General features: G+C 39.7%; 1 protein-coding gene across 46 annotated transcripts in view; it reads left to right on the plus strand.

The window, feature by feature from the left end:
• Window positions 1-26,141, plus strand: part of ST18 (ST18 C2H2C-type zinc finger transcription factor) — a 308,472-nt gene that overhangs the window by 233,082 nt on the left and 49,249 nt on the right. For 40 of the 46 annotated variants that reach the window (XM_030938053.1, XM_030938064.1, XM_030938067.1 and 37 more), the window contains 6 exons: window positions 4,950-5,140; window positions 12,826-13,617; window positions 18,722-18,856; window positions 20,477-20,567; window positions 21,615-21,719; window positions 24,158-24,351. In XM_030938053.1, coding sequence (XP_030793913.1) covers window positions 4,950-5,140; window positions 12,826-13,617; window positions 18,722-18,856; window positions 20,477-20,567; window positions 21,615-21,719; window positions 24,158-24,351 — 1,508 coding nt within the window. Of the gene's footprint in view, window positions 1-4,949; window positions 5,141-12,825; window positions 13,618-13,783; window positions 13,838-18,721; window positions 18,857-20,476; window positions 20,568-21,614; window positions 21,720-24,157; window positions 24,352-26,141 lie in introns of all 46 variants that reach the window. The other 6 variants (XM_030938084.1, XM_030938085.1, XM_030938086.1 and 3 more) reach the window with 4 other exon arrangements.

A 26,141-nucleotide genomic window follows, 5' to 3' on the forward strand; every position in this document is an offset into this window, starting at 1 on the left:
TTATTTAGGCCTTCACTGGTTTTCTCACTATGTTCTTTACTGTGTATAGGTTTGTACATCTGTTAGATTTATTCATAGGTATTTCATAGTTCTATGCTATTGTAAATGTTTTTAAATTTTTATTTTCTAATTGTTTGTGACTGGTTTATAGAAGTACAATGAATTTTTGAATAGTGAACTCACTAAATTTACTTATTTTTAAATTGTATCTGTAGATTCCTTTGGATTTTCCTCAAACACAATCATGCCTCTGCAAATGATAATAGTTTAATTTTTTCTTTTTAAATCATCATACCTTTGTTTTTTTTCCATCAATCTTCTTAGTCTTAATTCAGATCCATACTTCTTGGCCCCTTTCAATGTATCTGTGGTGTTCTGTCTGATTAGAAGAAATCAGTAGGAATACCTGTTAAGAATTTCCCATGAAAATGTTGAAGCATGTAAGTGTTTTCCTCGGACTCAGAGGTTCACAATCTTTGTTTATTTTTGTATTTTATTCTTTTTGGGATGTGTGCACAGAATGCATCTATTGCTGAACCTATATTTAAAAAATATGTTGCATACCTTCTGAAAACTTCATTGAGAATGTATTACTATAGCAGATCAGTTGAAAACTCTAGATGTGGGGGAATGACATTTTCCTAATGTATCTTTTCTGAAACCTGAAAGGTCAACATATTTGACTTCTCAACATACTTCCAGCGCAGAATTGATCACTAGTGTTATCTAATTATGGTTTGCTTCAATTATTTTTCAAAAAAATTTTCAGCCAACTGTTGTCATCAAAGGGAATACCATTTCAAATGAGAATTCAAGTTTCTAAGTAAAGGCATTTCTCAAATACGTAATCAAAAAGTTTCAAGTAAAAAATACAGATCTTTTAAATATATTTTAATATAGTCAAAACCTGAAAAGTATAGAGTTGAAAGATATTTGGTGCATTGATAAAGTTCCCTGGGGGACACTCGATGTTTAAAGCAACAGTTTGATTGAATAGAACAATAAATGCAGGGCTGAGTGTATTTTTTCTCTTTCTTTCTCATCTACTAGAAAAATATAGATAATAGAGCTCATTTATTTCCTTAACATTTCAGAGCTCCGCAGATGGGAAAACACAACCCAGTGGAAATGATTTCTGGCAACCTTGAGAAGATATGTTAGCATTTTGTGGCATTTCTCTTAGTGACATGTAAAGCATGGCTTTCCCTCATTGCAGTGTCACAGTGAAGTGTCACAATAAAGCCAAAATAGTGTGCCCTCAGGGAAAACTAGGAAAAGAGACCATTTTCCATGCACACACAAAGAGTAATATTTATTATAAAGCCTTTCATTTTAGCTCCAAATGCTGCCGGGGCCGTGGGTATTTTCCAGTGGAGAAATGCACAGAATGTGAGACTTAAAGCAAATGTTATGTGTAAATCTAATGCAATTTATGTAAATATAAATAATATGTTAAAAAGTAGAATGCATTTATGGACATACATGCATGCGTAAATCTCTGTAGCGTGCCAGGGAGAAAGCTTGTGATGCTGCAAAGTGACAGCATTAGCCAGTGTTGATGGAGTCCAGAGAGCCCTGAGCTGGGAGCCAGGACAGTTCCATCTTTACCTATTTTTGTCACTACTAGCACAGATGTTGTCTCTTTTATCCACAAACCCTGTGATATGGAAGTTATTAATTCCATTTGGTATATGAAGAATTTGATATTCCAAAAATTTAACTATCTGTTGCAGGTTACACAGCTAGTATTACTTACGTGATTTCACATACTCTTATTATCAAATACAATAGTTTATTATAAGCTAAACTTGTAGTTCTGATAAAAACCTTATATATCCTCTTCATCTTACACTCACACAGTTATTATTTGGACCCAAATGTTTAACTTGATTTTTATAGTCATCAACTGCCATCTCATTAGGTTCATTCTCCTGCCCCAGGCTATAGACATTTTGGGAGTGTCTTAGTTATTATTTTGCAAGGTGTTTCTCATTGCTGCAACTCAGTGTCTTCTTCAGGCTGGATGACTGTTGTCAAATCAATGGGCAAGGTCCTGTGGCAGCCACTTTTCTTCTAGTTAGAGAAGTTGCTGTTTCATCCGGGTTCTACTTTAACCAATTGTCAAATGTATACAGAAATTACCCATGTCTATGTTCTGATGTAGTAAAATGGAGGAGAGAGTGTGAGCTTTGGGGCCCTATAGACTTGGATTCAAATATCGGCCCCACTATTAGCAGTTAATGTGATTCTGAGAATGTTACTAGCTTTTATAAGTACATTTGGATGATGATATTAACAAGATACAGTTTGTAAGGATCTTAAAGGTAGTATGAGTTCAGGCCCATTCATCACCCCAGTCATCAAAGAAAGAAATGATAACCTTTTTGATGTCCAATCTTTTAGTAACCACCCCTGCCACCCGAGGTCTCATTGATGAATGCTTCCTGATGCCAACAAATAATCTCCTCTTTCTCTTTCTCCTCCTTCCTCAGTTCTATTATGGAAGATGCAGCATGAGATCTCACTTTTAAGTGTGCCGTACACTATTGTTGACTCTAGGTACAGTGTTGAACAGCAGATCTCTAGAGCTAATTCATCTTGCTTGACTGAAACTTTATGCCTGTTTGATTAATAACTCTCATTTCCCCCTCCCCCATTCCCTGGCAACCACCATCCCACTCTGATTTTATAATTTTGACTATTGTAGATACTTATAGTGCAGTCACACAGCATTTGTCTTGTCTGTCTGGCTTATTTCAGTGAGAATAACATCCTCAAGCTTCATCTACATTGTTGCATATTACAATATTTCCTTCTCTTTAAAGAATGAAGAGTATTTCATTGTATGTATGCACCACATATCAATTTGTCAATTATTCATGGACATTTAGGTGGTTTCCACATCTTGGCTGTTGGGGATAGTTGCAATGAACATATAAATGTAATGGATGTAGAAAACTGGGTGAATGTTCCTCAAAAATACAACTACCATATGATCCAGCAGCTCCACTTCTGGGTATTTATGTAAAAGAATTGAAATCAGGATCTTGAAACATCTTCACTTTAACACCTTTTGTTAGCTGTTTTCCCAATACCAATGTTATGCTTAAATTACTATGATTTTTAGAATCCACTTCCTTTCCCTGCTTTAATATCTGAATGATGTAGGAGCCTCTCCCATTTGCTACAAATCTTGGCTCATGATAATGGCTTAATGAACTTAGTTTTATATTTGCAAGGATTTTTTTGGTGGAAATTCATTTGACTCAGGATACTTTAACTACTTTAGGGAACCTCTTGAACCTCCTGAAGAGAGTTTCTCTAGGAACTCTATGCCTCTTTGATCTGTTTCTTCTGCCTCCCTGTGCCTCCCTGTTCAGCCCCTCAAAGCCAGTCTCCTTTGACAAAGAAGGCAAGCATAAGGGTGTTTCTGCTTCTTTGTGCTGGCTCTCACTACATCATAATCTATCGTGTAGACTTCTGTTTTCCTTGACAAACGAGCAGAGGCAGTCCATGTTGGTCCTCACTTCCTGCCCCATCTTCTTATCATGGCAGTGTTTGCTCCCATGGTCATCTGGTTATATTCTATTTTGCTCCATATTCTGTACATGGTCACTTTACATTTAGGTTCATCAGAGAAGTTTTGTGAAAGCACATTACTTGATTTAGAAACTTCACTCTTCTTTTACCCATCAGGGTGATTTTTAATTCTCTACTTTTTAATCTTCTTAAAGACATTTCTAGCTCTCTAATTATCTCTTCTTCCAGGATCTTTTTTCTTCTTTCTTAGAAGAAATGACACTTGTCCCCTCATTGGAAGTTTTTGAATCTACTCTTCTAAAGCCAAGAGTTCTCGTGTGACTATAACCGAATCATTTTCATGAATATGCCACCATCTTTTGCGTTGATGTTTGTAAAATAATGGTTTAAGGCCTTTCTTTATTTAGTAATATTCCTGAGGATTTAGTCATCTTCTAGAGATGGAGTAAGTCATATCTTTTTACTCTGAGTCTAGGATTCTCTTCTCTGGATCTTTTCATCTAAAGCTCCACATTTTTCTTCAAAGTACATTTAATAAATATCTGTCATAGACTCACAGTTGGCTAAACCCTCTGATTTTCATGGATCTTGCCAAGAGAATGTTTGTCTTAACTTCACACATAGAGTGATCTGCATTAATTCTGAGTGAGCTATATGTAGGAAATCTATTTTGAAAGGGCCACCCTCAGGAGCATTTCCAAATAAAACCATATGAGAACAGGAGTGAGGATAAACTGTTGTCCATTTTTGTGAAATCCAATCTTATTTCTCCTCCTTTTATTTGTTCTGTGTGCCAAGTGAGTGAGAATCAGAAGGCAGAGTGCCATGTAGCATCTTTCCACTTATTTTGTGTTTGATGACTGGAGATGGGAGACAGGATGTTCACAGCTAGCCCCCTTGCTCTACGCTCCTTTCTTTTAAGTGAAAGCACAAGATATGTGACATTTCAAGTTTGAGCCACAACTGTGGCAGAGATAAGCAGTTTCAGTAGCAAACAACTGTTTGAAAAACCTTGTGATTTATCCATACTGGACACATTTTTTTTTTGTATCTGGTGGTATATTTTTCACATTAGCTGTTTCTTAGGATTAGCAAACCAGTGCAAATCTTGTTTCATCCCTCCCTGGGTATTTAGTGTAGTGCCAAGCAAAGCACAGATTAACATATGCTTACTCAGGATTAAGGATGATTTAAAAAAAAAAAAAAAAAAACTCTTCTGATAGGCAGTAAAATAGAATCCACACAGTTCAGTGGAGTCCACAGATGGGATGATTTTGTTAGTGCCAATGGCCAACCCTAAACCTGTAGTCCCAAGTTTCCAAAGGCTTTAGGTTAGACTTCATGAAAGTTAAGTGCCAAACCAGTAAATGCTAGTTTACCATATTCTTAATTTTCCTCAATCACTACAGTGTTGCCTATGATTGTTCCATGGCAAAGAAGAGAAGAGCTGAAGATCCTACTTTGGGGGTTCCAGTCAACAAAAGGAAATCCCTGCTAATGAAGCCCCGACACTACAGCCCAAACGCAGACTGCCAAGAAGACCGCAGCGACAGGACAGAGGACGATGGCCCCTTGGAAACGCATGATCACTCTACTGCAGGTAGCAAGGAGGAGAGCCCAAACTTTACCTGCTCCCTGGCTCCAAGGACTCTGTACTAATTCATGTAGAGTGTGTGGTTTGATGGTTGGTATGGTTGTAAAAGTATATTCAGATTTGGAAGCAAAATCAAACATTTATTTTACTTGACATTTATTTATTGAGGACCCACTTTTTAATCAGTAACTGTGGAGGGTCCATTGATAAGCAACAGAGAGTCTTGCCCTATCCATTTTCAAAAGCAGATGATTGAACTATGCCTCTTTTTGAAGAAAATACAAGATACTAAGTCTTAGAGTTGAAGAGTACTTTTTCTTCCTAATAGGAAGGATTCCTGAAAGAATCCTTTAAATTGAAGAGCATATTTAAACTTTAAGACACCTTTGCAATGATCAAGTTATATATAATGTTCATTAGTGATTATGATATATATGTATATATTACAGTTAAAACGTTTTATAAATTTTTTTATCAACATGTATGGTTTTTACTCCAAAATATAATTGGTAATAACAACATGAACCAATGCAAGAAGTCTGTGGCCTTAATATTTTTAATATTTTTGAATAAATGCTTATAGCAATCACATATAGAAGCAACCTCAAGTTGGCAGATTAGAGTCTTCTTCAGAAGGAGACTGAAGGAAAATGATGTATTATAGAAAAGATATCACTGTGCCCATTATTTCAAAAGTAAGTTACTTAAGTTTCCCTTTAGCAGCACATTTTAGTTCATTGATTCACTTCTTCACTTACTCATCAAACACCTTTTGCGTGCTAAGTGAAATGTAGTTACTGTTTCAAAATTTGAGGATTTCTTTTTTCCCCATTGAATGTTATTCGCATTAGTTCCTGGTAGTCACATGCCTCTAGGAGTTGGAATTCCATCACTGATCACTTTGTGCATGAGGCGAAGCTGAGCGACATGCAAAAACTCTCAAAAATTATAGAAAACAATTAAGATCTAAAACTTGACTTAGTAGAAAAATGAAACTAGGTGTATATTCTACTAAACATAATTTTTTTTCTGAATGTGAATTTTAAAGGAATCAAAATATACTAAATAATTTGTTACTTAAAAAGAAGTACTAATTATGCAAACAAAAGGCAATGAGATTCTTATATAATACATTTTTATGGTATGTAGAATTATAGTTAGCAATAAGAATTAATAGAAAAGATTTAAGGGCATACTTATGAGTGAGCACAAATCTCAGTTCAGAATCATCCTAGATTCAGTAATATTGACTTGAAAGTAGAGTTTGCAATTCTGTGGTTAAAACAAAGCTGTATTCTGATTTGAAGGTATTTATGTAAAATTGTTTGGCTTTTCTGTATTTAGCATGTGATTTAAAGTCTCATAGCTCATCTGTAAATTATAATCACCCTTGACTTTTTTGTTTCCTTGAACTGATCAGTTTTATTCATTTTGTTGTTGTTGTTGTTTTGTTTTTGTTTTTTGAGATGGAGTCTCACTCTGTCACCCAGGCCAGAGTGCAATGGTGGGAACTCAGCTCACTGCAACCTCTGCCTCCCGGGTTCAAGCGATTCTCCTGCCTCATCCTCCTAAGTAGCTGGGATTACAGTCACACCCAGCTAATTTTTGTACTTTTGGTAGAGACAGGGTTTCACTATGTTGGCTAAGCTGGTCTCAAACTCCTGACCTGAAGTGATCGCCTGCCTCAGCCTCCCAAAGTGCTGGGATTACAGGTGTGAGCCACCGTGCCTGGCTCCGTTTTATTTGTTGATTCATGAAAATTTGCAGGTTGAATCTAGTATTAGGGAAAGTCTTTGAATCATTTGTGGTTGGACTTGCAGTATAATACACCAACTGACATTAATTAGCCAAGCGTTTAAGAAAATGTGTGTGCTTTTGCATCAGCACATTCTTGTAAGTGTTGTGAAAACAGACTATATCTGGCTTGCTGACTTGTCACCTTCTATTGTAGTTTGTTGACCCCTGTACGTGTTTAATATTAACCAATTGAATATATTGTCCAGATGTCCTCCAGTTAAACACACAGTTACAGGCACTAATGGACATTTATTTGCAGGTTCACAAAAAAAGGTTAACTATTTTCATATTTCATATTAGAAACACTAATAATAATAATGAATATGCTAAAATTACAGCAGTGATGACCATTGTTTTTGAGTTCTTAATATATTCCAGACACGTAAATGATATCGATTAGTCCACATAATGCCACGAGTATGTGTGATTATGGGCACAGTTTTACAGATGAAATCATTGGGGACCAAAGAGATTTGACGCTGAAGGTAATGCATCTTATAGGTGTTAAAAGGAAGATAATTAGGAAACAATTGGAAGGACAAGCAAAAATAATTATTTCCCAGCTAACTATGCTCTGTAATTCAGCTGTCCTCATGCACTGACTACCTTCAGAATGCAGACTGGGCAAAGTTCCTACAATGTCAAATTATGCAGTCACAGTTTCCAGTAATGGCAGACCCTGTGCCTGGTCCAAAGAACAAAGATTCTAAGTTGCCTTCAGCCCTCTGAACAAGTTACTCCCCACCCCACTATGAGGAAGGAGAGCTGAGTTAGTGCCCAAGCCAGCATAGGGCTTTTCATCTGGCCTCTCATTTACTCTGGTTGCCCCAGGGTATTTACCTGGCCAGGTGTGTGCCCAGTTATATCATCTGCAGCTGGGAAGCTCAGATAATGAGAGAAGGGATAGTGCTCAGGAAGAGACTGAGGTCAGGAGCTTGAATGCTGCAAAGTTTTATTCCATTTTATAGCACAAACTTCATCCATATCCTCAACCTGCTGTCTTTCAAAAAGATGCAGGTCACTGTTAAGGGAATAGAAGAGAATATGGACAAACCATGCAGTTACCTCTTCCTTCCTGAGGAGACGAGCTTGCAAAGTACTGCCAGAAGGGAGGAAGAGCAATAAGCACAGGCTTTCCTGACACAGGCAGGGAGAATGAGAGTCACCAGAAGGAAGATTAACCAAGCCCAGGTGTGGGGTCCCCAGCAGCATAACCACAAGCTCATGGGGAAATCTGTCCAGCCATAGAAGTTCTAGGGGCTGGGAGGACACTTTTAACACATCTTTCAACTAATAGCAAATAAGGGATAAACCACTCTGCTTTCAGAACTTTGAAAGATGAATTCATTTTTTCCAAGGCTTTTATTCCCAGCAAAATGTACGTATTCAGGAGGCCTGAAAAGCCAATTTACCTATAAAAGTAACCTAGCTAGTTACAGAAACAGAACTGAAATCCAATCATAATAAAATCCAGTGTTACTAAAGGAGACAAACTCAAAATATGCTGTGACTCTCAGAGGATGTTTTAAAGTTGTATCGTTGCAGAACAGCCAACATCTATGCCAGGATTCATTAGTATGTATCTGTAGGATTACCAGAAAACTCCGAGTAGAGGTCTTGGTTTAAAGTAAATAAACAACTGTGACCTTGTATGTATCAGGCACAAGCATTTACTTTTTACTCTAGAAAAGCATCCCAGCTCCAGCCCCTACTCCCTCCCCACACTGTGAATGCACTCAGGATGGAGAGAGGCCTGGACTAGTGAACAGTCTGCTCTCTGGCTGTAACCCTCTGGTTATGCCCTCCCAAGAGCTGACCCTAGAAATTTTCTGACCTATTAGAGTTTTGTTGTTAAGAAAGTTGAGGTTGGTTCACTTTTAGTTTTTGTTTGGTCGTGTTGTTTATTTTACTTATAATTTGAGCAACATCGTTCTTCTCCTTGAAAGTTACCTGACAATTGGCTGGGCGTGGTGGCTCACTCCTGTAACTCCAGCACTTTGGGCGGCCTAGGCTGGTTGATCACGAGGTCAGGAGTTCAAGACCTGCCTGACCAACATGCTGAAATCCCCGTCTCTACTAAAAATACAAAAAAAAAAAAAAAAAAAAAAAAAAAGCCAGGTGTGGTGGCGCTTTCCTGTAATCCCAGCTACTCAGGATGCTGAGGCAGGAGAATCACTTGAACCTAGGAGGTAGACGTTGCAGTGAGCAGAGATTGAGCCACTGCACTCCAGCCTGGGTGACAGAGGGAGACTCTGTCTCAAAAAAAAAAAAGAAAAAGAAAAAGAAAAAAAAGTTAGCTGACAATTGCATTTTAGTATCTTCTGCATATGAATTCACTCTTGAAAATATCCAAACTTGGGAAAATAATGAGCTACTAGTGTTCTTAGTCATTTCTCCTAAGGGTCACTGTCTTTCCAAAACACCAACCAGGACATATGACCTTCCATGGCTGCAGGACCTAGAGTAGCATGTTTCAGAGGGCAGAGCATGGAGTGGGGGCCACGTAGCCCTGGTCCTGTGTCTCAGTCTCTCACTGGCTGGCCATGTGGTCTCCAGCAAGCCCGGCCCTCTGTAGAATTATAGTTTCCTTCTGTGAACTGGAGTAGAAAATGCCTTTCTTGTGCTTATTGTGACAATTAAATGAAATAAACAGCTGAACACCATGCCAGGAACATAACAGTTTGTTGTCCTAGGAGGGATCCTTGAAGTACCCATCCAGTCATCAGATCATTGGATCTTCCTTGTTTTGAAGATGAGGACCCAGTCTCAGGCAACCAAGGGCCTGTCCAAGGTCACATAGCAGGTAGTGCCAGGCCAGCCACACCACCTCATCCCCCTAGAAGTTTCTCCCTCCACATTGCACATCGTGCACTCACTCAGTTTCCAAAGGCAGTTAGTGAACATGGCATAGTGTGCTGGGAGTGGGGATGAACTGAGTTGAACCTTCTCAACAGTGGGACTCTGCCCGTCCTTGGGGGTCAATATTAGTAATTATCCTAGGTAAAAAAATAAGCCCATCTTATTTATGATAAGGGTTGCATAGAACCCCTGCCATGACTACCTTCTAAAATAGTATCTGGGGCAGGGGCAAGAGAGCCACCCTTGACTGGATACCTATTGGGTATTCCCGTGTGGCCCCCACAGGGTGCACAGGGAGATAACTGTTCTCCTCAATGTGCCAGTGGTGGTGCCAAACTGAGACAGGTGACACAGCCCCACTGAGCTCTCAAGAGAGGGTGGCAGGATCAGAAGTCCACCTGATGCTAACAACAGTGTTTTTTAGGTTGGTTCAGTGGCAGAGGCACAAAATAAATCACCAGGCCCCCAAAAGAAATAAACACACACATCAATTCATCATTTATATCAGGTATAACTCCCAATGCAATCCCTCCACCAACATGGCACAAGTATACATATGTAACAAACCTGCACGTTATGCACATGTACCCTAGAACTTAAAGTGTAAAAAAAAAAAAAAAAAAAAAAAGAAATACACACACACAGCCTGAGAAAACGAAGGCAACTCATTGCAAAGCTGGGAGAAACAAGTGCCCCATCACAGATCTCTCAGCTTCCAAAGCAAACCCAACTTTTTTTCTTAGTGACTCCAGTGAAAGCCTGGGAGGGGGGTGGAATGTGGAGAGTTGGTTTGCAGATTTGCAGAACATCCCTAGAAACCCGCGTGTGCTGTGCAGGCACCTCTGTCGGTGGCGCTCCTCTTTTTCTGAGGAATAATTAATAAATATTTTCTTTTAGCATATAACAAACAGTTGAACCAAACAATTATGTAAACTGGAAATGACCCAAAATGCGAGCAGTTGGCAGCAGCACAGTGAAATGCATTGTCGTGCACATGTGCATTTTTGTCACTCCCGCCTCTCTGGTGATCTGCACTTAATAGGAATATTTTAAACTATGTAGCTAAGCAACAGAGGTAATTGTTGCTTTCTAGAGCTTTTGTTAGCACTCTAACACAGCCCAAATATGCATAATTAGGTATAATGTCTATAAATCATTATCGTACACATGTGGGTAGTTAAGTGGAGTGAGAGAATAGTTCAATGAATTGAGCATATTCACTGAAAATGCTTTTTATTTGTTTTCTGTAGTTCATAATACTTTAAAATTATCATAACCCTTTACACTTTCTCTTAATAGCCAACTGTGATATTGAGAAAAACTTCATTTGCATTTTAGACTATGTTTAATATATTATTTAAACCTGGAGTTCCTCTGATATGAATTCAGGAGAGGCTAGGCCATCCTATCAAATATTATGTGCCTGTTTATCCAGCCTCTTTTCTAGGAACTAAAATGTTAAATTTTTCAGTTTATGTTGAATAGATCCCAACAAAAGACTGCACCCTATAATCAGCATTATTTACAGGGGCTAGTGTTGTGACTGAATTCTTCCCTTCATCCAAAAATGCTTTTAGTTACTATGGCAATATTTACTTGATCCTGGCAGTCCAGTGTTGATTTAGGGAGATAATTACCAGAAAGGAAGATGATGGAGATGTATTTTTGAGTGTCCTTGTCAGAGACAATGTTTATAAAAAATTAAATGAGACCAAAAAGACACATTGTCTTCCGCATAGACACTCTCTCCCTCAGCGCTCACACCGGATGGCTGTGCTTTTCTTCCCTCCAAAGATGTTTATTAGCACAGAATGCACTGCTCTTGGTGTCTTTAACAGTCTTTAATGGGGGCTTATTCCTGGTTGCTTCCCATCCCCCCACCCTGCCTTTGAGACACAGAAACAGGCCTCCTATTTTTTGGATGTCTGGGCACTGTTGCAGGCACTTCGCAGACTGGTGTGCGCTGGGCACACCCCAAGTGCCTGGGCCTGGGGTGGAGTCACCTGTGAATCCACTCTCACTTGCTGTGTTTTGCGCTGGGACAGGCTTGGGTAGGCTGATTATCGTCTATATACTCTGTCACCGCAACCTGGCCACTCCTAGAGCAAGGGGGGGATGACACGGACAACAATGGCTGCCTGGGACAATAGCCACTCCATAAACTGTCCTGGACGGACAGGCACAGGGGGGGTCCTCACGGGGTGCCCCTCACGGGGTGCCTTCACATTCAGGACCCAAAGCAGCCTTGTACTGAGAACAGCTAGTTACCATTCAGCACCCTCCAACGCCCCACCTTGTTTCATTTTCTTGTTACACAAGTGCATGCAACTAATGGACCAGAAAATGTGTTACTACTATTTAAGATATGATTTGATCATGCTAATTTTCCTGTTTGTGTTTCCTTCAATATGGAATTTTAGGATGACAATTACAAAGGTAAACAGGAAGTCTTGAAAACCTCAGTAAGATGTATTGTATCTTAGCTAACAGTCCATAAAATCTGAAAGTATGTCTGAGAAAGACTAGAGAGTAGAGAACATAAACCAAATGGCTTTGAAAATACATTGCCATGCTAACAGAGAAACTGATTAATATTTCCTTTACAATGTATACTATTATATATTTGATTTTCTTCTGGTTGGCTAAGAGTTGGGAATATAAGAAGTAGAGTAACAATAATTTCACATTCAACAAATACTATTATTGTTAAGTGTCTACTTCTTGTCTTGGTCAATAACTCAGAAGTACTTACCTCTTAACATGTTGGAAATTATAATAGCTCATTTCTTTTAACACAGTTCTTAGAATATTAAGGTCTAAGTTTTCTCTTAAGAGGATATATGTTTTTCTCACCAATGTTTATAAAATTAATAGAGATTATATATTACACATACTATGTATGTATATGTGTACATATATGTATGTGTATGTACATATGTATGTGAATACATGTGTTTGTATACATATAACTTGTTGCAATTTTCCAAAATATTTTTTGTTCTTGCTCTTCAAATATTGGTTTTCTTTTTCCATAGAGGAAGTCATGATAAAACCTATGGATGAAAGTCTCCTTTCAGCTGCACAAGAAAACTCCAGTAGGAAGGAAGACAGATACTCTTGTTATCAAGAGCTCGTGGTCAAGTCTTTAATGCACTTGGGGAAATTTGAAAAAAATGTATCTGTTCAGACCACAAGTGAAAACTTAAATGACAGTGGTATCCAATCTTTAAAAGCAGAGAGCGATGAAACAGATGAGTGTTTTCTGATTCATTCTGATGATGGAAGGGACAAGATCAATGATTCTCAGCCACCCTTCTGCTCCTCTGATGACAATGAAAGTAACTCTGAAAGTGCAGAAAATGGCTGGGACAGTGGCTCCAACTTCTCAGAAGAAACCAAACCACCTAGAGTCCCAAAGTATGTTTTAACAGATCATAAAAAAGACCTATTGGAAGTTCCTGAAATAAAAACTGAGGGTGACAAATTTATCCCTTGTGAGAACAGGTGTGATTCCGAAACAGAAAGGAAAGACCCACAGAATGCTCATGCAGAACCCCTGGATGGCAATGCCCAGCCCTCATTCCCTGATGTTGAGGAGGAAGATAGCAAGAGCCTGGCAGTAATGACAGAAGAGTCTAGTGACCTGGAAAAGGCCAAGGGGAACTTAAGTTTGCTGGAGCAGGCAATTGCTCTGCAGGCTGAGCGAGGTTGTGTTTTCCATAACACCTACAAAGAACTGGACAGGTTCCTGCTGGAGCACCTAGCAGGGGAAAGGAGGCAAACCAAAGTTATCGACATGAGTGGAAGACAAATCTTTAACAATAAACGTAAGACCCATTTTTGCATTTATTTTAGGAATAAAAGTGCTTTAAGGTTTGAAAAAAAAGTCAGATTTGATTTTTTTTCAGATAGCTTTTTGACAGTTTAATGCAACTTAAAAATCAATTTATAATTATAAAATAAGCAATTTCTTTCTTTTCCCCCACTCTCTAGATGATTCTCCTGTCAAGCTGTGTTAGTTTTGGGTATTTTCACACATGAAAAAAGGTTCATTGAATCTATTTCTTTTAATTTAACTGCTTTTTAAAAATGCATCATACCTTTAGAAATAACTTTATTTGACATTATTGGAAGTACATCAGTATTTACTGGATCTTAAATCAATTCCAGAAACTTAATTTTTCTTTGCACCCTCATTCTTGGATTATTTAACTGCAAGCCAGGCAGGATGCTCTGGTCCTTTTTGGGATAAAACTGGATGTTAATGCGTTTATGAGCCTACACTTTCACTGGCTCTCTACCTCAGGGCTCGTACATCTCTGGGCCAAACTTCAATGAGAGAGTAGGTGTGCTTTGAGGAGGTTTTAGAGTTGTTCTTCAGGCCTTGGGAAAAGTGTGTTCCTGCTTCGCTGGAGCATTCCCCCTGCTCTTTCTCCCCAGAGTCTTACACCAGATGAGCCTGATGCTGGTTCTAGCAGTTTTATGGAGCTTCCCAAGAGCAATCCTTAGTGTCTAGAATGCTTGTTTAAGATGAGTATTTTCAGATTCCATCATCATCAGTGGTCCAGAATTTGCATTTTTTTCCCATAAGCTTCCAGGTGATTCTTGGTCTCTCTGAAACCTGAGAGCCACAGAATTAGGGAGAGGAGTACCTTAGGAAAAATCAGGGCAGTGGACCCAAACAGCTTACAAGAATAATATGTTAGTGTGGTTGAGAAGTTCTGACTGCTGAGAGTTATCCAGAAACAAATTGTATATTTTGTCAATTTAAATCCATTTTAGCACTCACCTGCAATCTTGACAAATAATGTCTTACAGCTCCAAGCTGAGGAAACAAAAAATGATAAAATGGTGTCATGTAGTGAGGAGCAAGATAATGCCATGCAAACATCCTGCAAGGGTTGGAGTGGGGACAGAATATTAATGACTAGCCTGTGGTTCAGGACAGGACACTGTATCTAGCTCTGCACTCCCACTAATGTGCAACTTCTTGTATTTAACTTTTTAAGTAAACTACAAAATCAGAAAAGAAAAATGGAATTTACTCAAAATTCCCCAAATCCACAATTTATGACATACTATATTTTATTGATCCTAAGAGATATCATTTCTATTTATTTATTTATTTTTGAGTTTTGCTCTGTCACCCAGGCCGGAGTGCTGTGGTGCCATCTCAGTTCACTGCAACCTCCACCTCCCAGGTTCAAGTGATTCTCCTGTCTTAGCCCCCCCGAGTAGCTGGGATTACAGGTGCTCACCACCACACCCAGCTAATTTTTGTATTTTTAGTGGAGACAGGGTTTCCCCATGTTGGCCAGGCTGGTCTCGAACATGATTCACCCGCCTTGGCCTCCCAAAGTGCTGGGATTACAGGCATGATCATTTCTCCATTTTATCATCTCTGAACTCAGAAGAATATATCATAGTTTAATTACCAATCTTTTTTTCTTTCTAAGTAGCACACAGAATGATGATTTGTTTTGTTTTGTTAAACAATTGATGATACCTTACAGGCAATTAAACTTAGTATTTATAGAAACTTAATTATTTGAGCCACATCTTAAAGTATTTGATGATCCTTTGGATAATTTTATAGAGCTTTTAAAACTTCTTTTTTTGTTTTCAAAAATTAAGGGCATATAACTTGTGCTTGTAAACATTTGGGCCAGTTGGAGACTTACCGAATTCCTACTAGGGCTGGATGAGTCAGCGGTGTATCCTAGTGCCTAAGGCATGGGGGCAGCCTCTGCAAGATCAATACCAGGCAGGCTAGTCAGCAAAACAGGTGAAGAAGGTGAAGCCCACATTGAAGAAGAGCCACAGGCTTAGTCTAGAGGAGGCCTGCAGAGTCCAAACTGAGTATTCCTTTCCTGTTCCTTGTTCCCGATGTGGGATCCAATGGCACAAGAAGGATGTTTTTTGTCTCTGACATGCGCTCCATGATGTTAAGTCAATGCTCATCCCAACTGGTAGCCATATTCTCCAAAATACCAGCCTAACTTCCCAGACACCTTGCCCATGCAACTTCACTGTTAAGGAGAAAACTCAGGAGTTTTAAAATCTCATTTAACCCCAGTTTTCAGATAAGTCAGCAATTCTAAAATTAGTTTGGTTAGACTCTTGCCACTAAGCATTTAGTGAGATTTAGGTTGCAATGTAAGTACAGTCGCCATGTCATTGACTGTCCTGCTTATGAAAAGGGGAACACTATGAGCCATTACATGAGTACATCAGATGTGAATGAGGACAGTCCCAAGAAAACCAAGGTGTAACATCACCAGAGTATAAGGTCATCCTCATTATGCAACACTGTACAAAGAAAATAGAGGAAGAGCCAAGCCTGAGAGTCGCCCCAAGCTCAAGCTCTGGCTTCTTATCATGCAAACAGGTTCTGTCCTCCAGAGCATTTCGCTGCATTTGTTTCACCCAGCAGAGGAGGGACTTGCAGACAAAGGGGCATGGTGGACTGTCAGTGGGCTGCACCTGGGCAGGAGCCAGCCTGCCTTATCTCTAGCACCCTCTCTGGCTTCCTGCAGACAAACAGTGTGGTGAGGAGGGGAAGTGTGCGACGCCAATCCTTTCAATGTGGTTTAGAAACCTAGCCTTACCTGGGCAAGGTCCAAGAGAGGAAGGGCATCGAAATACACGTTATTGCTCTTCTCCTTTTTTTCTACCTTACTCTCCTATGGTGTCAGGCCCCTCAGTTCCCGTAATCAGACTTTAAGAATTTGGACCTAGTGGTCTACAGATTTCACATCAACTTGAAATTTGGCACTATTTTTGGATTAAATAAAACATATATCCACAAATCACAGAACATCGCAAAGCTCTTAATTTGTCTATTATGAAATGCAGAGAGTAGTGTTGACACCGGCACATTTAGGTCCTATCTTTCCTTAAATGCCCCCTGCTGGCCGCAGCCCCATCATCTGGCCATTCCTTGCTCATTTAAGACTTCCTGCCTTGTCTCCTGACCTCCCTGACCCTCAGCACAGAACGACTGGAAGGATCCTTGGCTCTTCCACCTTCTGCTGAATCCATGCCCCCATATAATTGCATTACATACAACCTGCTGTGCCCCATCTGCCCAGGACTGTTTATCATCCAGCAAATGGGGTGCCATGGTATGGGAGAGGCACATCTGCTCTCGCAATACAGCGCCCCAGAAATGTCTGTCACATCCCGTGAAAGTGGCCAGACTTCGTGCTCCGTTGCACAGGAACATACGAGGCTCCGCACCCTCGCACGCAGGCCCGGTGTTCCATTGTCAGCATCTTCTGGGGCAGGACCACACCGCCTGTTTTCACTTTTTTTTTTTTTTTTTTTTTTTTTTTTGAGACAGAGTCTCGCTCTGTCGCCAAGGCTGGAGCGCAGTGGCCGGATCTCAGCTCATTGCAAGCTCCGCCTCCCGGGTTCACGCCATTCTCCTGCCTCAGCCTTCGGGGTAACTGGGATTACAGGCACGCACCACCACGCCTGGCTAATTTTTTTTTTTTGTATTTTTTTTTTTTTTGTATTTTTTGTAGATACGGGGTTTCACCGTGTTAGCCAGGATGGTCTCGATCTCCTGACCTCGTGATCCGCCAGTCTCGGCCTCCCAAAGTGTTGGGATTACAGGCTTGAGCCACGGCGCCCGGCCCCTGTTTTCACTCTTAGCATCTAGGTGCTCATTATTCCTGAGGCCTCATGTTGCAGACCCCGGAAGCCTCCTTTCCTCCTGCATTGCCCCTCTCTGAGGGCTCCTGTGCATCTTCTCATGCTCTTTCTTCTCCGTGACCCGAGTGCCGTGGGACAGGCGCTCCCTATGGTTGGTGTTATTCCCAGCACAAGTTAGTGGGGCAATTTGGCTCTAGGAGTGAATCTCTGTTTCAACTTTATCTGCCATCTCAGGCATGAATGTGAACATTTCTGAATAAGGCCTCATCTGTGTTAGTTCTAAGCTCACCAGTATTCATGTTTGGTCCTCATTTATTGCATATATTTATGTAACCCTTTAAGTTGTGGCAAAGTGTGTGCCAGAAAATCAAACCCCAAGCTTGTCTGGAGCCTCACCCTCCCCAGGCTCCCAGAAAATGCATGAGCAGGTGGTGTCCCTCGCCATGCCTGGCTGCTCCCATGGGCCCCACCCACACTGGTGTTCCTGAGGGTGCTCTCTGGACTGCTGCTCCGTGGTCTGCACTCTTTGCACTTTTATTTTCTGTAAGCCTCCTGCAAGAACATTTCCCTTCCAAGTCTTCCTGCTGTCTCAGTTTTCGGATTCTGCATTTAGAGTGAGATCAGCAGCTTCTTCCCCGTACTCACTGCACGCTGATCCCAAGTGGCAACCCGTGGGGGTGTTGGAATCTCGAGACCGTGAATCACTAGCACTGGACATGCAGGACACAAGCCAGTATCCTTGCCCTGTCCTAACTCTGCCAGCTGCTCTACAGGGAGCAGGGTCTGCTCTCCACCCTCAAGCCCAAGGACCTGCAGGGCCAAGGCCAGACAGGTCTTTCTCAGATATGGTGGTTTCTTTGTTTTTGTCATTTTGAATCCATCTTTTTCTAGACTTTCAATAAGAAATGGTTTTGATTTAAATAAATTCTTTCTCACTTTTTTTTCTTTTCGGGAGCCTGTTCATCCCCTGGCACAGGGTTGATTTTTCATAATGAGGCTCTAACTGCAATATGTGACATGACAACTTAAAACCATCTCTGTATTTTAACACTCCCTTGCCCTGTGTCAGCCTTTACTTATGAAACCAAGAAAATTGAAAACATGTTTTCTGTTTCCACAGGTCTTAGTTGAGGGTCTTATTCAAAGCAATGTGAGAAGAATGTTTATAACAGTAAAACTGAATGAAGTGAGAATGTTACCCTGCAAGGCCATTCTATTGAACGGGAAGAAAAACAAGAATAACCAAATGCATTTCTCAATTTAATTTCTCCACAGATTCACCAAGGCCTGAAAAGAGGGAGACCAAGTGCCCGATCCCTGGGTGTGATGGCACGGGACACGTGACGGGGCTCTACCCCCACCACCGCAGCCTTTCGGGGTGCCCCCACAAGGTGCGGGTTCCCCTGGAAAGTGAGTACCGCTTGTCCCTCAAAGCAGAAGCCTCCTTCTTATACACACCTGATCATCAAGATATTATCCTCTTTCTCTCCCAATTTGGAATTAGGAATGGAAACAATGTTTTTAAAACTGTGTCAAGCCAATTCCATCTAGCTGTGGGTTTTAAAACACAGTGTATTTATAGAAAATTCAAGGTGCAAGAAAGCCAACAGATCAACAGACAATTGCCATAGGAAAACAGCTAGCTCCTCACAGTGCCCAAAGGAAGGGCCAGGCCACAGCATCGAGGGCCACACAGGAAAGCGCAGGGAGTTCAGGGGTAGAGGGAGTGCAGACAGTGGGCCAGAGTCTTTATGGTGGTTTCTGATGGGGCAGGGTAAGCAACCTTAGGACTGGCCAGTTTGAATGATTTCAGCAAGCTTGGGGACATAAGGACTGTCCCTAGTTGTCTGGTACCTGCCTCTGGAGCGATCCGGTCAGAAGAACAGTGCCCCAGACAGTGAGCACCCAGTAAAGGAGGTAGTTGGGCTGTGGGTTCCAGATAGGCTGGATTGCATTTTTAAAGTGTGCTTGTGGGAACGTTGTTCATTCTCTCTGGGAATTGGCTAGCCTGGGAGGGGCAGTCCCTCCAGAGTCAGCAAGGCTCCAGATGTTAAATCATCAGAATATAAAAATAAGTCATGGTTATTAAGCTGTGTGACTACATAGTTCTGTTTCACCTGGAGGCATGGATTCCTTAAGCTCAGGACCAGTCTGCCTTGAGGCATCACAAGGCAGTAACCATTGTCCTCCTGGCTTCTTCTCGCAGTGGGAACACACTCGTTGGTGTTGTCTCAGGACATCCTGCAGCAATGGAGGGCCCTGAGTAGGAGCAAGCCTTGGCCCCCTCTCTACCCTCAGCCTTGCTGTGAGCTATCCACTGGCAGTGAAGTAGAGGGCTGCCACCTTCTACACTGTACAATATCGACCTGTTCACTTTGTGAACCTACTTATTGAGACATCTTTTGGGCCAAAACAAATTGCAAAAATGGAAGTGCTCAACATCAATCTTCTCAAAAGTGAGATTTTGCAAGTCACTAAGTCTAATCAGCTCAGTGCTGTCCTGCCAGATTAGCAGTTCCTCAGACTGGTTCTCTGGCTGTTTGCTCAACTATACTTTTCTCCCAGTAACCAAACGGCAGTGGAGTGTGGGGAGTAGGGGGTGGATGGACAAAGAATCAAAATAATATTACTCAGAAAATAAAGAAGACTATACACAGAACTTCAAACTGCAGGGAAAAGATAGAAAGAACTATATGACAAATGGTGTTCTCCTTCCATCCCCCAGGGAAAATCACATTCATGTGAAGGGAAGGTTACAAGCTTTGCAGTATACATTAAATATCAGCAGAATCATCTCATTGAAGTCTAGTGTAAACATAACGTGGAGTTTAGAGAAATTAAAACTTGATCAAGCTTGCTCGATTTAATTTCTGAAGTTCTTCCATGCTCACTTGTTTGTGTCTGAATAGAAAGAGCATGGTGGATGATGGAACTAAAGTCATTTAAATGCAAAGTTGAGAGATACATGTGTTAGTGTGCTTTGTATTTATGGTAAAGTATTCTTTCCTTTATGTGTTGTTTTGTGCTTAGTTCTTGCCATGCATGAAAATGTGCTCAAGTGTCCCACACCGGGATGCACAGGAAGGGGTCATGTGAACAGCAACCGCAACACCCACAGGAGGTAATTCTCATTAGACGACAATCACTTTGCATTTAAAAAAATGTGGTAGAAATGTTCCACCAATAAAATAATGGATAGCAATGTGTGATGCAAATTGCTGCATCACTATGCAATATGTGACACTTGAAATAGAGAAGAAATATTCTCAGCATGTGCATTGTCAAAAAGAAAGGACCTCATCATTTGCTTTCTTAGAAATGTGTCTATTAGCAGCCAGTTATGATAATGAAAAAATATTACATTTGAAGTTGCTGGGGTTACCTATTGATATAATCATACAAATAGAATGTGTTGTCTTTTGCTCCAGAACCTCACCATTGCTGTTTTAACATTGCAAAGAGTTGCTTCTAGGTTATCCTGTATCCTGTCCAATAGACATTAAAAAGGCACCAACAGGGCTTCAGTGGTTGTAACTATAAACCAGGTGTAGGGTAGACATCATTTCATTGAAATTGCAACTAGCATAAGACACACATATGTGCATTTACATGCAAATGTATTGTGTATCTATAAATATTTGGGGTGAAAATGCTGATGGTTTGATATTCACATTTTATATTACAAGTCGATTATGCGGCAATGAGGTACTATGTGACCTATAAGCACTATGCCAGCAAACTTCACATTCTGCACTTTGAATTTCAACTAAGATGAAGAACTGAGTTCCTAAAATGTTTCTAAAGATGCCAAGATAAGTCAAAGAGTTATCATGCTAACTTCTACAGTTGGACACATTGCAATTGGAATGAGCACATTCACTTAGAATATTAAGAAGTTTCCAAAAGCTTTAGTGATTTATCCCTTACATAATGGTTTTATGTTTAAAAATGAGTTTGCTACCTTTCACCTCTGAGATGGGGCTGGGAGCAAGTATTGACACTGTAGTTTGCAAAACCCTTTGGGATCTTTCAGTGTGTGCGTGGTGCTAAGTGAACTATTAATATGACTTAACATTTAGTGTGTGCCAAGTGTGCTGTGAGGCACATGCCAAAACAAATCATATTATCATTTTAACTCAAATCTTCCTGTGTTTCCTTTTTTAAACAGTCTTTCTGGTTGTCCAATTGCTGCAGCTGAAAAACTGGCAATGTCCCAGGATAAAAATCAGCTTGATTCTCCCCAGACTGGGCAGTGTCCTGACCAGGCCCACAGGTATGAACCCCCAACGATATTCTCGGTGCTCTCTTCATCCAGGCTCCTGCACAGCGGGGCCTCTGGTCCTTCCTGTGTCAGTTCCCTGTGGCTCGGCCTCCCCTCTCAGCCCCAGTAGACCTGGGTGTGCAGCCCACCCCACTAGACCAGAGGCTGGTCTAGTTAATGATGTCATTGCTGAAATGAACTACTAAACTCTTCAGAAGTTTGACTTGAAGGTCATCTCTTTGCCAAGGTAACATAATAGGGGTGAATCTAAAAGAATTAATATACCATAGCTTACATTAATCAGAACTGTGAGTTACTAAGTATACCCACAAGTCAAATGAGCACCCCTTCATCACTGACTTCACCTTCCCACCAGGAGAAAATGCCATCAAAAGTCACTCCTACCTTTCCAAAATATGTGATGTTATATATTCATCCTTCAGTTCCACAAACACATATAATGTATTTAAAACAAAAATTATTTCCATGATTGACAGCTATTAATAAAATATCTCCTATTGGTCCTGGTAGCTCCCAGGCTCTTGGTGATGTCTAGAAATTTGGAAGATCTTATATCTAAATACTAAAGTATGTATATATGATGATATTTAATGTGAAGTTATATGTTTATTTCCATAAAATCATTGTTGTCAGGAAAATGATTTCAGGATTAAGCTAGATGATCAGATAACTATTGTTACTGAGTCACTGAAATACAAAACCAGTTATTGGACATTTCAACGTTTTCAAGATACGGCTTCCCTTAATATTTTGCTTCTATAGATTTGATTAAAAGAGTCAAAATTGGCATTTAAATCACATGTGTGAAGAACATATGTCAAGTGAAAATTATGAATTATTGAATAAGTAGCAATTAAAAATCTTAAACTAGGATTCTTAGTTGGTATGACTGTATACTCTAGTTTCTCCCCAAGTAAGTTAGTTAGCAAATATAGAAAGAACATTGAATTTCATTTTGCTCATTTCTTAAAATATTAATATTGTTTTAGATTAGAATATATATGCAGCTTTAAGGCTCTAAACCAAATTATATAGGCAACAATAAGATCAACTAGTTGCTCAGATGTTTTTCTATGGCAGCTAAAAAGTTTTTGTAAAATCTAATCCAAAAAAAACTCATGGAAAACTTTGGCATTCTGATGAGTTTGAGAGTTTTTGGTGGAAAAAAGAGAAAAATATATATTTTGATATTGCTAAATTTTGAAAGTATATTTGTTTATGTTCTCTTACCATTAGACCACAGCAGAAAATCAGTCATGTTTTACTTGGCTGGAATCAGTGCTACACAAATCTGATGCCCTTGTTTAATCCAAATACAACAATTCTGAAAGAATATATAATTCACATTTAGCTTAGATTGTGATAATTATGTTGAAAATGTGATAGATATTATAATACAGTAAATTTGATTCATATTGAAATGATGGTAATTCAATCGATAAAATATTGAAATGCCATTTAAAGTATTATATATATTAGCAAAAACATTCTGACTGAAGGCAGGGAAAAAAAGTGAAAAGCCCAGGAAGAAACTCTCAATTCAGGAATCAAATCTCCAGTGTCTGCACTGCCCCTCTTAGGCATCAGATTTCTGCCAGCTCTGCAGGACTGAGCAGGGCCTAACATCACTTCTGAATGGAATATAATGACAGTTCCTCACTGGTCACAGTTGTGACTATTCATTGCCAATCTAATGAACAAATCTAACAAGCAGAACGTGCACACCTTGTCAGTGCCTTAACCAGTATTTACTGATGGTAACATGGCTTTTTTTTTTTTTTTTTTTTTTTTTTGAGATGGAGTCTTGCTCTGTCTCCCAGGCTGGAGTGCAGTGACATGATCTCAGCTCACTGCAACCTCTACCTCCTGGGTTCTAGTGATTCTCCTGCCTCAGCCTCCTGAGTAGCTGGTATTACAGGTGTGTGCCACCACACCTGCCTAAGTTTTACATTTTTAATAGAGATGGGGGTTTCACCATGTTGGCCAGGCTGGTCTCGAACTCCTGAGCTCAGATGATCGACCCACCTTGGCCTCCCAAAGGGCTGGGATTATAGGCGTGAGCCACCACACCCACCTGACATGGCTTTCCTTTAAAAACTCAAAATGCTAACAAGCATCAAATATTTGCTCATGATACCTTCATAAGATGAATGGAGGATTGCATATTCTCAATTTGCTGATGGGAGGACTGGAACACAGAGTACACAGCATCATGGTAGCGACGTACAGCCCAGAGCATCTTTCCATCTGGCCCTATGGGTCCGGAGCACACTGCTCTGTCCTGCCATGGCCCCATCTCTCGTATTGTTCAGTGTCTCTGTGGATACCTTCAGGAGCGACGCACGTATTTATTGTAAATTCTGACACTAATGTGCTCACCAGTAGTTTCACTATATTTCTTTTGAACTGCTTCACGCCCCCCTCTCCAGGACAAGCTTGGTGAAGCAAATTGAATTCAATATCCCGTCACAAGCCATCACCTCTCCCAGAGCCACAGTGTCAAAAGAACAAGAGAAGTTTGGAAAAGTACCATTTGATTATGCCAGTTTTGATGCCCAAGTTTTTGGTAAACGCCCTCTCATACAAACAGTGCAAGGAAGAAAAACGCCACCATTTCCTGAATGTAAGCTTTGAGCTCTAATACTCATTTCTCCAAAATGCTTCTTGTGTATAGGTGTATGTGTGTATCAGGGGCCAGGGGGTTGTACTTAAATATATGATATACTACATACAGCTGGCAGGAGAGGAAATACATTCGAGTGAAACACAATAAGGAAAACAATAATAAGTTGATCAATGTTACTGATTTTATACTGAAGTTACACATAATATAGTGAATAGTTAGTGAGTTAATTATTCTACAAATATGATGCTATTGTTAAATCTAACTACAATAATTCTAAAGAAATATTTAACTCACAGTTAGCTGGAGTTTGGATTACTATATTAAAAACGTGATGACTGTTGTAATGCAGTAATATTTATTTTTATTGAAATTATGGAAATTAATAGGTAAAACGTTGAAATGCTGTTTAGAATATTACTCAACTCAGCAAAAGCGTTCAAACTAAAGGTGGAAGGGAAGGTGAGAAGTCTAAGAAACGATCTGAAAGTCAGGATTTTACTATAATAGAAGAATGGTGTGGCTGTGGAAACTTGACTCACAAACTGAAGCATTAATATGGAAATACTTAAAATGCAGTAATATTCTTTAATGCTAACACATCCATATAGAAGACCATAACTCAAATATGGTATAATATATAAAACCTGGTGTTTTTTCTTCTTACACATTTCTTCAACTTGTTGGGAGTCCTTAAACATTCTAATGAAAAGGTGTGAAAGGAAATATTGGGAACCAGTAGAAGCCATGATTTCTTCATTATGGTCACTTAACTTCCACAAAGGAAGGAGCTAAATAATGTGCACGTTGTGATCTCCTAGACCATGAATTTTTTACAACATTCTGCATAGCCATAGAATCCCTTTGAACTTACACCAGGCTACGGAAACTGAGTGCTCTTAAGAGCACAGAATGTTTACCGCATTGTGTGATGTTAATGAATTCTTTCAGAGAACGAGAATTTCATGTAAAACCCAGTAGTAAACAGACCTGAAAGGAATTTGCCTATCAGGGAGAGGTACATTACACTCTAAAAGATATTTTACTTAATCTTATCAAATGTACGTTCCAACTAACATAAATAACCACTAACAACCTGTTAGATTTTGGGGAAAAGTTATACACACATAGTTTTATATCTATCTCTCCATGCAATTTTATGTGTGCCTATACACATAAAATATACAATTTTATTATATATACACGCAGTATACACACATACATATATGTTTAATTCTGGCAAGGCTAGTTACTAAGAGCATTCAATGCACTCATATAGTATGGATATTGATTTTTAAAGTGCAAAACATTCAGTGACATTTTCAAATTCTTGTAATTATAGAAATATGACATTTGCCAGTGTTTTAAGTTTTGTTTTATGAAAAATAAGAATCAAATATTTAAAATAAAAAAATTAATATAAAATAAAAAGCTAAATGCTTTTATATTAACTCACATTAAATCTTGAGTATTTCTCCTGTAACCTTGAGTGATGTTTACAAATACTCAAGAATGAAGAGAAATATGTTTAATTCTATCTCTCAGTAATGCTTTGGTACCCACAACAGAAACAGAAAATGGAAACTCAGCCTTGATACCTAAATTGCCTTTCTGTTCACCTTGAGAACATTTCCTCCCTGCCCTTTATTTATCTCTCTCTCCCTAAATATGCAAAATGCCAGCTGATTAAAGACTCCACCATCTATTTAGTTCCATCTAGTTGGATGAAGAACAACTTCTACTGGTTTAAGGACAAAACAAGCCTGCATATCAAATAATAAAAATATAAT

This window comes from Rhinopithecus roxellana, chromosome 9, assembly GCF_007565055.1.
Source record: "Rhinopithecus roxellana isolate Shanxi Qingling chromosome 9, ASM756505v1, whole genome shotgun sequence".
Taxonomy (NCBI): Eukaryota; Metazoa; Chordata; class Mammalia; order Primates; family Cercopithecidae; genus Rhinopithecus; species Rhinopithecus roxellana.